We start from the raw sequence: 17656 nt of genomic DNA on the forward strand, positions 1-17656 counted from the left end.
GGGAAGGACTGCCCGTTCCATGATCTCGCCATCACGGTTGACAACTCCATTGTGTCCTCCTCCCAGAGTGCTAAGAACCTTGGCGTGACCCTGGACAACACCCTGTCGTTCTCCACTAACATCAAGGCGGTGACCCGATCCTGTAGGTTCATGCTCTACAACATTCGCAGAGTACGACCCTGCCTCACACAGGAAGCGGCGCAGGTCCTAATCCAGGCACTTGTCATCTCCCGACTGGATTACTGCAACTCGCTGTTGGCTGGGCTCCCTGCCTGTGCCATTAAACCCCTACAACTCATCCAGAACGCTGCAGCCCGTCTGGTGTTCAACCTTCCCAAGTTCTCTCACGTCACCCCGCTCCTCCGCTTTCTCCACTGGCTTCCAGTTGAAGCTCGCATCCGCTACAAGACCATGGTGCTTGCCTACGGAGCCGTGAGGGGAACGGCACCTCCGTACCTTCAGGCTCTGATCAGTCCCTACACCCAAACGAGGGCACTGCGCTCATCCACCTCTGGCCTGCTCGCCTCCCTACCTCTGAGGAAGCACAGTTCCCGCTCAGCCCAGTCAAAACTGTTCGCTGCTCTGGCACCCCTATGGTGGAACAAGCTCCCTCACGACGCCAGGACAGCGGAGTCAATCACCACCTTCCGGAGACACCTGAAACCCCACCTCTTTAAGGAATACCTGGTATAGGATAAAGTAATCCTTCAAACCCCCCCCCCCCAAAAAAAAAAAAAAAAAGATTTAGATGCACTATTGTAAAGTGGTTGTTCCACTGGTTATCATAAGGTGAATGCACCAATTTTAGCGTCTGCTAAATGACTTAAATGTAAATGTAGTTCAGTTCTTTCTGTTTTTATGGTTATGAGGTATTGTTTGTTTTTGACTGCCTACCTGTGTTTGACCATTGCCTGCCTGTGACCACAATTCCTGCCTTCTGTGAAGGCTTAATAAACATCTGTGGCACTCTGCGCGTGAATCTACACATTTTTCTCCCTGAGTATTCATTACACCTCCACTGTTAGCAATGGTTACGTTGGCCCCAGTGGTAGGTTAGGTGAATTACAGGTTAGGATAACTAAATTGGCAGGTAATGATAATTAACATAGTAGCAGGTTAGGTGAATTAACTAGCCAAGTTAGGTGAATTTACATGACAGGTTAGGAGAATTAGGTTAAGGTTAGGGAAAGGGTTAGGGTATGGCTTAACTACAATGCACCCCGACCAAATCAGGTTGTGACAAATGTTCATGAACATGAAATTGATACTTACAATGCAGATTCCTTAACCTCCAGTGTCCATTTACAGGCTCACAAGTTGACAACTGCCCTGTGGATAATGCAGAGACAGAGTCAGTGAAACAATTTCACACAAGATATAGAATTAGGGGTTAATGTTCATGAACATCAAATGTATACTTACCATGTAGATTCCTTAAGCTCCGATGTCCATCGTCAGACACACAAATTGCAATTACCCCGTGGATAATGCATAGACATAGAGTCAGTAAATCAATTCCACACAAGATGAAGAATAAGGGGTTAATGTTCAGGAGCTAACTAGCTAAATGATACAACATACTAACTTATATTAGCTGTTGAGGCTCCAGACCAGAAAGATTTGTATTTTTAGCGTGAAATAATCTAGCTAACTAGCCAGTTCTAACTATATTGCTGTCAGAGAAACCCAGCCCTCACTACAAACCTAGCTAGCTAGCAAGCAATGCATTGCTTGGGAAGCAACATTTAACATTAACTAGCTAGCTTTGGCAATTAGATTACATCTAACACATACCTGTACTGTAGCTACATGACATATTAACTAACCAAAGAATTTCTTGCCTTGGTCAGTCACACTGCATGTTGTGTGGACAAGCTAAAGGAGCTAGCTAGCTAACTAGCTGTGTTAGCTAGCTCGGTGAAAACTCTTTCTTTTAGGCAGTTAGACCCGCTAGTTTAAAAACATATTTTAAATCGATGTTATGATTAAATAATAAAATAAAATGCTATTATCAATGAGAAAGATTTTGGGCACTGACAACTGAAAATTCTAAACTGCAACTGCTGCTCTGTCAGTTGGAGGTGGGCTGGGGGCGGGGCTCTGGATCATTTCAAATTGGGATTGACAGCTCGGGAGCAATATGTTCTAGGTTCATGTGTCTCTTTTCGATATTAACATAGCTAATCTTACATTGTTTCATAATTAGCAAGTAGCCTCAATAGCTGCATAAATTATTTTCAAATTTTGCATGCAAACCCCACTTTGGGAACCTAATGCCAAGGAAACAGAGGTCCATAGACTCAACATTACAATTCAGCATGATGTATCATGATGTGGCACAAAAATATATTTAATTTACATAGATATTCAAATATATTTACATACATATTCTATGATGTGCTCAAGTTAAACAGTTTATGAATATGTTCTGAACATATATGTAAATATAGTTTATGACATATGAGTTTTCTGTATGGACGCTCAGTCCTGATACTCTATCCAAATACCCAAGCCTCAGCAAGTTAACTCTAAGTTTCTATTTCTGAAAATGTCAACATTGTAAACATTGGAGATTTCTATGTCCAGAGTTATGGTGAAAATATGTTGTTTGTATTGTTTTGGACTGTTGTGTATCTTTTTTTAACCTAGGGCCTACTGGAGCTGAAGTCTATGAGGGGTGAACTTGTTTCCGGTTCACCGCTTTGTTACTCTGCATGAGAGCTCATAATTCAATTAATTCACTCGTTCATACTGTTGATACTGTGGATGCACTTAACGCTGTCGTCAGCAGCTCTCTTCATTATAGCCCCAGGTAAGTTGGCATCTAACCGATTCAACATTTTTAAATGACCTTCCCTTAGACCTGTAGAGGAACCTGTGAGGAAAAAAAACTAAGGAAAGCCCCCTGCGAAACATCCCTGCTCTTTGGTAATCAATCTTAGCTGTCTGAAGATGCAATACAATGGGAATCCACTCCAGAACTGTACTGTACATCCTCTCAGGCCTGATAAATGCTGAGGGTTAGATTTGATGCTTTTGATTAGCGCTAAAGTAAATGTGGCAAATGAACTGCCAGAAAAATGTAAACAGAGAGTAAAGAAGTGATCTACACATTTCAGGCGCTAACTTTATTGATGTGTTGTACAGTGCCTTCAGAAAATATTCATGCCCCTTGACTTATTCCACATTTTGTTGTGTTACAGCCTGATTTCAAAATGGATTAAGTCGTTTTTAGAAATGTTTGCTCATTTATTGAAAATGAAATGCAGAAATATCCTATTTACATAAGTATTCACACCCCTGAGTCAATACATGTTACAATCACCTTTGGCAGTGAGTCTTTCTGGGTAAGTCTCTAAGAGCTTTGCACACCTGGATTATACAATATTTGCATGTACATTTTTGTTTTATTCTTCAAGCTCTGTCGAGTTGGTTCTTGATCATTGCTAGACAGACATTTTCATGTCTTGCCATAGATTTTCAAGCTGATCTAAGATAATTGTAGGTGTGAGGTACAGAGATCAGGTAGGCATTAAAAAATCATGTTAAACACTATCATTGCGCACATAGTGAGTCCATGCAACTTATTATGTGACTTGTTAAGTACATCTTCACTCCTGAACTTATTTAGGCTTGCCATAACAAAGGTGTTGAATACTTATTGACTCAAAACACTTTCGATTGTTAAATAATATGTACAAATTTCTAAAATCATAATTCCAATTTGACAATTTGGGATATTGTGTTTAGGCCAGTGACACACAATCTCAGTGTAATCCATTTACATTTGGTCTGTAAAACAACAAAATGTGGAAAAAGTCAAGGGTTGTGAATACTTTCTGAAGGCATTGTATTTGCCACTGTTGAAATAAAATGGATGGTGCCATTCCACTGCTGAGAAACCAAAGTCACGTAAGGCATACACTAATTTGTGGTGCATCTAGATGATCAATTACTTCTCTTTCCCTAATCAATTTCATTTGTTTTAATTGCTTTGCACTTAATGCACTATATTGACCAAAATATATTAATCTCATCAATAAATATGATGTCAGGTTCATCTATGTTATTGTGGGGAAAATGAAACGCTATTGTTCGATACTTCACAAAGGCAGCTGCATGTAACATGTACCAATCAAGAGAAGTTGGTGTTTAAATGGGATTTTGATCAATATGCTTCAATCAATGATCCTGTGAGGGTGTCCTCATAACCATAGTGGTTCCAATTGCAAACATCAACATTGGTGCTGATCATCTTTTGATAGGGTTAAAAACACATGACATTAATCAAAATTCATTTTTGCAACGCCATCAATAGCGCCAATCAACATACGGTCACAAAAAAAAGAAATATGAAAGTGTTCCTTTCAAGACTCCAGGGCCTTATTCCAGACGGCATGTGAGTTTTCTTTTATATAGCCGCCCAAAATGAAGGCAGCATTTTAAAGTACAGAAGGGCCCGAAACTCAGTGTATCTGTCGATATGTCATAGCCGTCACAGGAGGTGAATCATAGCCAAGTGTCCACAGGCTAACGGTGGAGGCCCTGTCATGGGCTGAAATGATGTAACCTAGGCTGTTGACAGTGTAACTCACTTGGGAAGTGACACAAAATCTAAACATTTTTCTGCCGGGACCCTCAGCAAAAGCTGCATGTTGTTGTGTGTGTGTGTTATTAGCCAATAATGAGCTATACTCACCTAAGGGACCTTACATATTATTGTATGTGTGGGGTACAGAGATCAGGTAGGCATTCAGTAAACACTATCATTGCACACATGTGACTTGTTAAGCAAAATTGTACTCCTGAACTTATTTAGGCTTGCCATAACAAAGGGGTTGAATACTTATTGACTCAAGAGATTTCAGCTTTTCATTTTGAATTAATTTGTACAAATTTCTAAAAACATAATTTCAATTTGACATAATGGGTTACTGTGTGTAGGCCAGTGACACAACATCAAGATGTAATCCATTTTTTAATTCAGGCTGTAGCACAACAAAATGTGAAAAAAGTCAAGGGGTGTGAATACTTTCTGAAGGCACTGTATTTGCCACAGTTGAAGGAAAATGAATGGCGCCATTCCACTGTTAAGAAACCAAAGTCACGTAAGTAAGGCATACACTATTAATTGTGGTGCATTTAGATGATCAATTACTCTAAGCAATCCAGCTAACCCATCAATCAAATAATCAGTTAACCTAAAGTGTTTTTTCCAGAAATCGGTAACATTTATTGAGCTGGAATTACTGTTTGTTATTCGAGACGTGCGCTGCAATTGAATGAAAATGAATGTGCAGTTGCTCAAACAGTTTAGTCCCACCCCATGTATCCTATTAATGAATTCACCACCACATCTCTTCATTATCCCTTTATACATGCCATCCACATGACATTGACATTCAATGATTAACATCAGTATTTACACGAAGAACCATAGCAAATGGTCAACATTGTCTTGAGAAATGGAGAACTAGCTGGTAATATAAATCCATCTATTGAATGTTAGTATTCTGGTCCCAAAAGGATAACTCAAGGACAACAGTGGTAAGAGTTTTATATATTTTTTTCTTCTTCTATAAGCATCACAAATCTTGACTCAGACTGTCTATGTCACGGCTGTCGAAAGTAGCAGACCAAAGTGCAGCGTGGTTGTAGTTCCACATATTTATTTAATCCGTGAAACTTTACAATACATAAATAACTGAATATGACAAAACAACCAACCGTGACGCAGAGAGAAACAAACACTACTCAAAATATAATAACCCACAAAAACCCAGGAAGAAAAACCCCTACTTAAATATGATCTCCAATCAGAGACAACGAGGACCAGCTGCCTCCATTGGAGATCAACCCAAAAAACAACAACATAGAAATAGAAACCTAGGACATAAACATAGAAATACAAAACATAGAAAAACACAAAACACCCCCTGTCACGCCCTGACCTACTCTACTATAGAAAATGACATCTTACTAGGGTCAGGACGTGACAGTCTAGGTGCTAAAGCTGTCAATGCAAACAGTAATGTGTGACATAGAAACACAGCACATACTGTATAATGCACTGAGATAATCCCACATACCATTAAGCACAAGCGTTGGGCTCTTCATCTGATCTCATTATGCATAGGCATTGGGTTTAGTACTTTGTAGCATCACATCCCAATGATATCAGATCTTTACTACTTGTTATTTTGATTGGGTATGATAGTGTGTGCATAGCACAGGAGGTTGGTGGCACCTTCATTTAGGAGGATGGGCTCGTAGTAATGGCTGAAGTGGAATGAGTGGAATGGTATATAACACATAGTTTCTAAGTGTTTGATGCCATTCCATTTGTGCCGTTCCAGACATTATTATGAGCAGTCCTCCCCTCAGCAGCCTCCACTGGCATAGTCATTATTTACTAGGTGATCATTAGGATGAGCTTTCCAGGTAGTGCTTATAGGTACCTAATTCTACAAACTGTAAGCACACTAATTTCATGTCGGCCAAGCAGCCGTATGTGCTCCCATTTCAAAGCAATTACTAAATCTGTAGTGCCTGTGTATAATTATTATTATTTTTTGTCTGTTAACAGGCAGGATGGCATAGATGCATCTGCTGTAGAGTAGATACAAAGGCCTACACACACACACGCACACACAAACACACACCCTGATTTGAATAATACTGCTACTGTTTCTTTTAAAATGATCGCATGTACACATATCTATCCCCCTCGCTCACTCTCTCTCTCTTTCTCTCCTTCTTTCTCTCTATCTCCCTCTCTCTCTCTCTTACGTACACACACACACACACACACACACACACACACACACACACACACACACACACACACACACACACACACACACACACACACACACACACACACACACACACACGTCACTTGTATCTTCTCCATCAGAGGAGGTAATGAAAAAACGACTGCTATTTTGATGTCATGATTCTTCTCAGGGGAGCCAGCCAAAGTGCTTTCCATTGGGAAGACACCACTGCCACCGCGCCACGCTATCACGACAATGACTTCTTTAACTGGATTTCCAGCTGGGCGCCAAAGATTGTGAGATTTGTCCTTCACAACAGGCAACTTACTGTTAACGTATTGTTAATGTGATTAGCCAGCCAGAAACGTTCAGATAATTTAATGCATCTCCACGGCTAATTTGGAAGCCGCCTATATGACACATCAGCTTACAGTTGTGTTTCGTCACTAAGGAGGGTATAGGAGTTGACTTATGGATACGTAATACAATGTAGACTAATGGGAAGATCTGTTTGTACATGCCAGCCCCCTCCATATGCTAGATTTAATTATATGTATACATTGCTTGCTCAATGGCTCTCAAGGTATAATTGGACTTTACCCCTGGCAGAGCTAACACGCATATGGTTGCAAAGACTTTTTCAAACTTAATTTGCCAATCGCCTGTCTTTGTTAGCCAATGGACAGATAAACCACAAACATGACTATTGAATAGGCACCAGGCAAAACGTTTATGAATTCAAACAGTTCAGACTCTAATGGCTTATTTCCACTAAGGATTTACCACGGTGTTTTACCTAAAAGGCTCAGACTTTTGTGTTGCCACCTCCAACCCCTGGGAATAGTGTCTCACTGTACCATGGCCTCCGTGGACCTGCTCTAACTTGCGGCCAAGTCCAGGCCATTGATACTTTTCATCTTTCATTTACATAGCAATGGCTAACTGTGAACATGGGTTAACACCATCTACGGTTAACACCTTCTCACAAAGCAACTGTCTTGATGATGCAGATGTTGTTGATTCTGCTCTACACAAGTCCTCAGTGTCAAGTCCTCAATGTTAAGTCAGCCCTAGTCAGCCCTAGCTAACTGGAAACACAGTTCCCCCCCCCCCCCCCCCCCCAAATACAATAGAGCTAACATGAATATGATCACTGGCGAACCACTGGTGCTGTAATGGAAAAACCCAGTTTACCAGACCCAGATTTAGCCTAGGCTTGGACTAGAATGTACTTTTCAGTAATAATCTCGGTTAAACATGCTTCTCAGTTCAGGATTATGCTTAATATTTTTTTTTAGGAAATCAGCCCCAAATGTTTTGGTTGTTATAATTGTTGAATTAATTTATAAAATACATGCAATTTAGAATTGTGTGAACAGATTACCTGTATATACAGTAAATTGCCATGACTTGAAACACTTACCCAAACCATATGGTTTAGGCATGCCTGAGGTTTAAGTTAGGTGCAGGCAGTTATCCCTACCAAAGAGAGTTTTAGCTACCCTCAACTACAACTAGGTTATACTGTATGTCTCATAGGCTGTGTTCTATGACACGCACACACACACACACACACACACACACACACACACACACACACACACACACACACACACACACATCCTCGGGCCACGCTTGGACTCTACCCACACACTGACCTTAACATGCCACATGAACAACACCTGTTGCCATGTTGTCACAGCATTTCTCACTGGCAGCCCATTTCTGATCTGATCAAATTGGTCAAATTAGTGGCAAAAAATATCAAAATTGGGTTGCCTGTGTAAATGCAGCCTTATTGCCTGGCAATGTGTACAGTACACAGTCAAAAAGTATGTTTCATCGCATTGTACTGCCCTCTATAGGTCTTTCTCACTCTCACGACACCCCCCTCCCATGAGGTACTACACCACAAATAGCATCTAAATATTGACAACATGCATGTTTTGCTCGCTATATACATTAGGGGTGGGGACATTCATACATATTATATTATTCTTTCAGCCTCCAAAGAATGGAAATTAATATTGACTATACATATTGTGTACGCTGCGCCAACCTTGATCCACGTTCCACCAGTTGAAACATTGGCAGTACAAAAAACGCATAATTGATTGCGCAGAGACATAGGAAGGACATCATATTATTTCGTCAGACAATGTTGAATTAAAGTCAACTATCTAAGATGCGCATACATATTCAGTCAAATTGTGCGGTCAACGCTGAGAAAAAAAATACGGATCTTGGGTAGATCTACTCACAACGCAATACAAGCCGTACCACTCACAAGATACAAAGGGATTCGTGCCTTTCCACCGAATCCCCGGCGCGCATGCTACAGAGGGAGATCTCGGTTGAAATGGATGTATCTGATGTTTTGCAGTTCGGCTTATTACACTTTTTCCCATATGAAATTATTACTTTTCTTTGATTCCATTCCACAAGGAGAGACCAAGATTCGCTGTGAGAAATTCAAGAACCCGCTTTTTTTTTGTCGCGCTGATCGTCACGTTGCAGGCGTGAATGAGACAGTTTGTGCAATCCATTGCCAGAGATTTGGAGCTAAAGACCGCCGTGGCTCTACTTTGAGGATTTTACAGCGGGTAAAAAGGAAGGAAAATCACAGGTTCCACATTACCATAGGACAGGATGGTCAACAGCGGAAGGTAGTTGGAATGCTTTCGCATTGACAAGATTCAACATGGTAAGGACAGCGGATTTTCTGTCTGAGATACAGTGCTGTATTGCTCATTTCAGGGGAAGCTAATTTTTGAGTTGGGGAGTTGTCCATGGTCCAGAAAATGATTTATCCCCATACAGCTCTTACAGCTGTATTCAAGTTGGTTGAATCTAAATTAAAAACGATGAAACGGGTGGATTTGATTAAAGTGCCAATAATATACATCCGCGTTTACTGGTAGATATAATAAATTGACATTTCCATTGCATAACTTTTTTGGGGGCTACTCAGTGTCCTTCAAGGTGATGAATGAATGCGCAATTCATGAAATCATTGCAATGCCTCATTATCGTTCATTGTAGGCCTATTTTGATTGAATGAATTAGTGGTAAATGGCCTACATAGGCAACAGACTAACAAAATATGGAATGCAATACATTCTTCATCGGTATAAATCCAATGTCCTTTCGTTAAACATAGCCTATTAGTCTACCATAAACTCTGATCATATTAGGATGACTACACCCACAAAATCGGACCTCCAGGCCGATAGCTTTTTCTATTTTCTCGATTTTGTCACAGATATAACTTGTGTGTGTGTGTGTGTGTGTGTGTGTGATTGCGTGAGTGGTGCGCGCGTTTGTGGGTGGGGGGTGGGGGGGGGGGGGGGGGGTGGGGGGGCGGGGGGAGGAGAAAGGGAGAGAGATTATTTGAACAAGAATTAAGAGATTCTTCAACTTCAACATATACCGGATGCGAAATAAAACGTTTATTATAGTATTATTTATTCCACATCAAGATGTAAATTGTGCATGACATTCAGCAATGCTTGCAAATCCGTTCCTGCTTTTAATCAACTTGGGTCTCTTTTTTTCGCCCGAGGGATGAAGGGCTGTGACTGTCCCTATGTAACAATCAGTATTTCTAACGCATGCAGTGTGGAGGATGAACACCTCCCATAATGACCACGACTAGCCTATTTATAATTTATTAACAAAATATCTCCGGATATCTGATGATAATGATTGATACCCGGCGGTTCGCAAATCGTCGGATCTGCAGGGTGAGTAGGAGATTGGTCTTTCCATAGGATTGCTCGTATCCTATTTAAAAAATATATAATTAATTCTAAACTAAACAACGGAATTTTGTTCCATTCGATTTATAAAATATATATTTTAATCCTTGGTCGCATCGATTAAATGTGAACATTGTCTCAAGATTAACTCTTTGGTGGAATCTTCGGGGAATAGAATTTGAAATGGCAATGGATTTTGTATAAATGCCGCAGATGGCTAGTGGGTTTAGTTTGCAAGCCATTTGAATGCATCGATAGATTTCAAAATCGCACATCACCAACCCAAAGGCGGCTATAATCAACCTGCTTGTTCTATTTTCAAAGAAACACATGCATAGGCTGTACTCTCTTCTATGACATTCACCAATATGCACTGCATGTCATCAATATTTCGCATGGAGATTTATTTCATTTTCAGATGTCTATACGATGTTGAGATATGATGCTGTAGCTGAATACATAATAATGGAACTGTACTGAATGTGGCATTTTAGCTGCAACAAATGTTTATGGCATAACTATATTGTGTTTGCAACTCTGTCCAGATTTCTGCTCTTTCTTATGCACATAAAACTCCAAACATGTTTTTGCAATTAGTTACCTAAAATGCTTTACAAAGTGTATTATGTCTCTATCCACAAGTGTATAGCTCTTTGTAACCACTACATGCAGGGATGTTCCACTTAACACAAGATGTTCATTAAACAGACAATGCCTGCCTTTCTCTTCTAGATGACACCCCATACTGGCACCATACTTCAGTGAGCTGGGGCACCTTCTCCCTCGAAAATGCATATCTGGATACTGAAAATAATCCTTCTGATCGCAGCATCTCTGAGTCTGGTCGAGATGTACGACAATTACGGGGAGATCTGTAGGAATCTATGTACATGCGAAGAGAAGGAAGGGATACTGACGGTAAGCTGCGAGAATAGAGGGATCATCAGACTGACAGAAATAAGCCCGGTGCATTTTTCAATGTACCACCTTCTGCTGACAGGGAACCTCTTAAAGAAACTGTCCCTCAACGACTTCATCAACTACACTGGGGCGACCATATTGCATTTAGGCAACAATGCTATCGATGAAGTGGAAACGGGTGCTTTCAATGGACTCCAGGGATTAAAGAGATTACACTTGAACAACAACAAGATAGACGTCCTAAGGGATGATACGTTTGTCGGCCTGGAGAGTTTGGAATACCTTCAGATTGATTACAATTACATCACCAATATAGAGCCCAATGCCCTGAGTAAATTGCATCAGCTCACAGTTCTGATTTTGAATGACAATTTGCTCTCTGCTCTGCCTACCAACATTTTCCGGAATGTTCCCTTGACACATCTGGACCTCAGGGGCAACCGGTTGAAAATGTTTCCTTACATTGGGCTCCTGGAGCACATGGACAAAGTGGTGGAATTACAACTTGAGGAAAACCCATGGAATTGCTCATGTGAGCTCATTGCCCTGAAAGCTTGGCTGGAGAGCATATCGTACACAGCTTTAGTGGGGGAGGTGGTCTGTGAGACGCCGTTCAGGCTGCATGGCAGAGACCTGGACGAGGTCTCCAAACAGGAGCTGTGTCCCCGCCGAGCAATCTCTGAATATGAAATGCGTCCCCCTCCCCCCCTCAGCACCAATGGATATTTCCAAACCACGCCAGCTTCGGTGACGGCCTCAGCCACCTCGTCGAATGCTTTCAAGGCGTCGTCAAGGCCTACCAAGGGCACCCGTCAATCAAACCGAACCAGGTCAAAGCCCACCTCCCGGATTCCAGCTAACCCTTACAACTATGGCCCCATCATTGCTTATCAGACCAAATCTCCTGTGCCTTTGGACTGTCCCACCACCTGTACGTGTAATCTGCAGATTGCTGATCTTGGACTAAATGTCAACTGCCAGGAGAGAAAGATTGAGAACATATCTGACCTGAAGCCCAAGCCATACAATCCCAAAAAAATGTACCTCACGGGGAATTACATTCCTGTGGTACGCAGATCTGATTTCTTGGAGGCTACCGGATTGGATTTGCTTCACCTAGGAAACAATAGGATATCCCTCATCCAAGACAGAGCTTTTGGGGATTTAACCAACCTGCGTAGGCTGTATTTAAATGGTAATCTAATCGACAGGCTTACAGCAGAGATGTTTTTTGGCCTGCAGAGTTTGCAGTATCTCTACTTAGAATACAACAAAATCCGTGAGATTGTAGGGGGCACGTTCCGGTTTGTGCCAAACCTTCAGCTACTTTTCCTCAACAATAACCTTCTGAAAACCTTACCAGCGGGGATCTTTACTGGTCTGTCCCTCTCTAGACTTAATCTCCGCAGTAACCACTTCCAAAACCTGCCTGTGAGCGGTGTGTTAGATCAGTTAAAATTGCTGTTGCAGATAGATCTGATTGAAAACCCATGGGATTGCTCGTGTGACGTCGTCGGCATGAAGATATGGCTCGAGCAGCTCAGTGCAGGCACCGTTGTTAATGAGGTTAAATGTGAGACCCCCAAACGTCACAGCGGGATTGATATGCGTTCCATTCAGTCTGAACAGCTGTGTCCAGATTACTCTGACGTAGTCGTCTCAACAGCGCCCCCCTCTGACGAGCCTCTGCTGGACAGAGCCACCACCACAGAAACCTACCAGAGATCTAACCCCACTAGCAGCGTCGTCCCTCTCTCTGTTCTCATCCTCAGCCTGCTGCTCGTGTTCATCATGTCCGTCTTTGTGGCGGCGGGGCTGTTTGTTGTCGTGGTGAAAAAGCGTAAAAAGTCCCAGAGCGACCGCACCAGCACCAACAACTCTGACGTGAGCTCGTTTAATTTGCAGTACAGCCTTTACAGTAATAACCGAACCGTCCCCAAAGTCAAAGCCCCTGCAGGACACGTGTATGAGTACATCCCTCACCCTATGGGCCACATGTGCAAAAATCCCATTTACAGGTCCAGGGAAGGCAACACAGTCGAGGATTACCGCGACCTCCATGAATTGAAGGTGACTTATAGGAGTGATGTGGATGAGGAGAGGAACAGCAACATGAGAAGTCCCACTTATAGCGTGAGCACTATTGAGCCTCACGAGGACCCCTCCCCTGCAGAGAATGCTGAGCACTTCTTCAGGGGCATCATAGAGGCGGACAACCAATCCCCCTCCGGTAACAGTCTAGAATACAAGTACACTGGCCCTGTCTCCTACACATACAACCCAAACTTTGATGTTAGACGCCAGTTCCTACACCCAGAGAGGATACGAGAAACAGTGCTTTATGGCACAGCGCCGAGTACTGTTTACGTGGAGCCCAACAGAAATGAATATTTGGAACTAAAAGCGAAACTTCAAGTCGAGCCGGACTACCTCGAAGTTCTTGAGAAACAGACCACTTTCAGTCAGTTTTGAGCAACAGATTTGCCCATATATGAAGGATTTCCCCCCTTAAAAGTACTGGCTCAATATTGAGGGTGCCTTGGCACGACACATCAACAAAATAAGCATTAAACGGGGTGTGCCAAACTCTATTATTCTTATTTCTTAATTACATTGCAGGAACTGACAGTCTCTCTCTGAACCTAACTGGATGAATACACAAGTTGTTCTACTTAACTGGTGATTTAGAATCTATTTTTATATGGTGAAGATTGAATACACATACATGTAAGTGTACAGGTAAACTTACCCAACTACATTTTCAGGAATATAACCATACATATATTGTGAATCACAAAAATGTTTATAAATCACCATCTGACAAAAAACACTGTACAGCAGTGTCTCCATCAAACTGCGCAGGACAATTCTCTGCTTTAGTCTGTAAGTAAGTATTTATTGGAATACTCTGCCATGTATTTTCAAAACTTTTGATTCTTCATCAATATTACCTGTGTCAAAATTCCATGATCCTCTGTAAACGTTTATGTTTGTAGTTCCATATCATTTACTGCATTGTAAAAGTGGCTTTTTTAAAAAAGGTGGCACACCCCCAATGTTAAAGAAAGACTGCGTCATTTAAAGAAGAAAAAAGTTGTCTTTGTATGCTTTCTGCACTTTTTGGAGTTGGAAGGCAAGTGGGCCTTTAAACAGCTATCATTAGGATGATTACTATTAAAAATGAATATGTGCATTCATTCTTAATATGTATTCTTGATATGTTATCAAATTCATGAATAATAATTGAAATAATAATTATGTTGTGTAATACTGATATTTTAATGTAACACCTATTTTTATACAAGCATTCGCAATTCTCTTTCCCTCATCAATTTCATTCGTTTTAATTGCTTTGCACTTATTGCACTATATTGACCAAAATATGTTAATGTCATCAATAAATATGATGTCAGGTTCATATACGTTCTTGTGGGGAAAATGAAAGGCTATCGTTCGATACTTCACGGAGGCAGCTACATGTAACATGTACCAATCAAGTGAAGTTGGTGTTTCAATGGGATTTTGATCAATATGCTCCAATCAATGATCCTGTGACGGTGTCCTCATAATCACAGTGGTTCCAATTGCAAACATCAACATTTGTGCTGATCATCTTCTGATAGGGTTAAAAACACATTACATCACAGTCACCAAAAAATACATATGAAAGTGTTCCTTTCAAGCCTCCAGGGCCCTATTCCAGAAGGGGTGCATGTGAGCCTTTTTATAGCGGACCAAAATGAAAGCAGCATTTTAGAGAACAGAAGGTCCCGAAACTCAGTGTATCTGTCAATATGTCATAGCCGTCACAGGAGGTGAATCATAGCCAAGTGTCCACAGGCTAACGGTGGAGGCCCTGTCATGGGCTGAAACGATGTAACCTAGGCTGTTGACAGTGTAACTCACTTGGGAAGTGACACAAAATCTAAACATTTTACTTCCGGCACCCTCAGCAAAAGCTGCATGTTGTTGTGTGTGTGTTATTAGCCAATACTGAGAATCTGACCTAGCTGGTTTACTGCTGCGCTGCAGTTTCATTTCCTGGTATTTGTGTTTCACCTTGGTAAACAACTGCAGTGACCATAGAAATCCTTGCTTGGGAAAAAATTTATTTCAGGTGTGAATCATATTATGGCGTTAGTATAGGGATGTGTGTTCAATGTTTGTGTATATGTACACAATTGTGTGTCTTTACACTAACATGTGCTTCTTTGTGATTTCATAATCTACCCATCTCATTTGTTGAGTGAACCTGGTGGGGGGGGGGGGGGGGGGGGGGTTCATGCTCCTATTTTCAAGCCAGAATCCAGCCCCAATGTTGCCATGACCCTGAGCAGGGTAGCCGACTCCTGGCTAATGGATGCATGAATTAACCATGTCCCACTGCAGGAGGTTGCCGTGAGAGCCTCTAACCTGACGAATAATGCTTTTAATAAGCCAATGGTGTCCTCTGTGGGGCTCCATGTGGAAGGGCAGAATCGTTTAATTCGCCTCCCTGGATTCTTTCACTTAGCTCATTTGGAGGGGCCAAAGGAGGGAACATCTCTGCTGTAAACCTGTTGTGCTGCAGTGCAGGGCCGAGAGGATATGTGAGGAGGATGCTCTGCCACAGCGTCATGATGATGTGAGCAATTGAGTTCAAGGAGATTTGGGTAATTGAGAAGGCAGAGATGAGATCTGACAGGCACCAATGAGTCTGATGATTGCTTTAATCATGATAGTTAATGGAATTCCTCCAGGCATGTAAAAACGCTCAAATGTTCATCAACACATTAAGATTCCTTGTCTCTCACCTCTGTAATTACAGATGTACGTTTTTTTTGGTGTTATTCTCACCGAATGTAATGAATGTTTTTTTTATTGTATTATTTGAATCAATATGTCTGACACTATTTCTCATTTTGCAAACAGGCTCACAATGCGAGAACATGTGTTTTTAACCTGGTTTGTAACCTTTCAATGGTTTTCATGGGCATAGAGAAAGAAACTATAACTTATTATTCAAAGCAAGGGTAAATCATAATTTCCATTTGGCATTTTCACCTTCAACATATTGCAGTTTAGAGAATATTAGTGTGATTTGACTCTAAAAAAGCAGCCCGTTTCTCAAGTACCTGTTGTAAAGATTCCTAAGGGATGTTGTCTGATGTTAATTCACCCGTCTCCCCAATCTATAGTTTTCCCAGACTACATGAAAAGTAGTATAATATGGTAATGAAATATGTTATAAGAGTATACTGGAAAAGGACAGTAATAAAAACACGTATGTATACTCCACATTATTGTGGTACTGAGAGGTTGAGCAGAGCTACTGTGCATACAACTTCCTGTTAAATATGACCTAGTGATCGTTCCTCTCCAAACCAAATCAAATCAAATGTGCCGTATGAAAAAAATCTATTCTGTTAGACGGTAAAAAGTGTTTGCACAAAGCCAGCGAGGGCCCTGGATTACTAACAAACTGCAACAACAGTTTTCAAAATGGATGCTATTTTTGTCTGTCATCGCATAACCTTGTGCGTGTGTGTTGGAGAGAGCGTGAGAGTTGTGTATGTGCATAGAATCTCAGTGACAGTGTTTGTGTGTTCGGGAGGGAGGGGGAGAGAGTCGTGTATGTGCGTAGAATGTCAGTGACGGTGTATGTGTGTGTGTGTCAGTGCCTCTTTCCTGTCTCCCTGTTTCCAAGCATGCTCCCACTGGGTCGCCCGGTTGTGCTTATTAGGCTCGCGTTTTGTCCGTTTGGTTATAGCGCTGCAGCCGTTGATCAGAAGCTGCAGCGACCCTGTTGTTTGATAAATGGCAACCATAGCATTACTGAGTCCCCAGCCTCGTGATGTATGGCCAAAAAAACAACAGGTTGATGTATTGCTTCCTTGAGTGTGTCAAGTCATTTAACTGTAGCCCTTGCCCTTGCTCTGTGCGTCATTGTCTCTGAGTGGGAGGAAAGGAATGCATAAATGGTACACCCAATGATGCAGCATACTGTAGTCGCAGTTATTTTGTCTCGAATGTTACAGCTGTACTGGGTGATATTGTTAGTTGACTTGAGAGCTGTTGACAGCCGTAGATATGCGAGAAGGTGCTGCTAAATTGATGTCAATGTAGCAATGGATTACGGTTTATTTTGTTTGGTCTGCTGACTGGATAGGCTGTTATTTATTTTCCTTGAAACCATGCAGGATCACACACACACACGCTCAC

General features: G+C 41.5%; 1 protein-coding gene across 1 annotated transcript; it reads left to right on the forward strand.

Annotated features, from left to right (window-relative positions):
- The first annotated feature begins 8745 nt into the window (after window positions 1–8745).
- Window positions 8746–14873, forward strand: LOC106575280 (SLIT and NTRK-like protein 5). Its single transcript, XM_014151706.3, has 2 exons — window positions 8746–9480; window positions 11267–14873. Exon 2 carries the CDS (start codon window positions 11324–11326, stop codon window positions 13925–13927), a length of 2604 nt encoding a protein of 867 aa, XP_014007181.1. The 5' UTR covers window positions 8746–9480; window positions 11267–11323; the 3' UTR covers window positions 13928–14873.
- Window positions 14874–17656: the final 2783 nt, after the last annotated feature.

The sequence above is a fragment of the Salmo salar genome, chromosome 17 (assembly GCF_965601325.2).
Source record: "Salmo salar chromosome 17, fSalSal1, whole genome shotgun sequence".
Taxonomy (NCBI): domain Eukaryota; kingdom Metazoa; phylum Chordata; class Actinopteri; order Salmoniformes; family Salmonidae; genus Salmo; species Salmo salar.

What these genes read in the sequence shown, in the direction of transcription:
- LOC106575280 (XM_014151706.3), top strand. Translation starts at nt 11,324, where the DNA reads ATGCATATCTGGATACTGAAAATAATCCTTCTGATCGCAGCATCTCTG.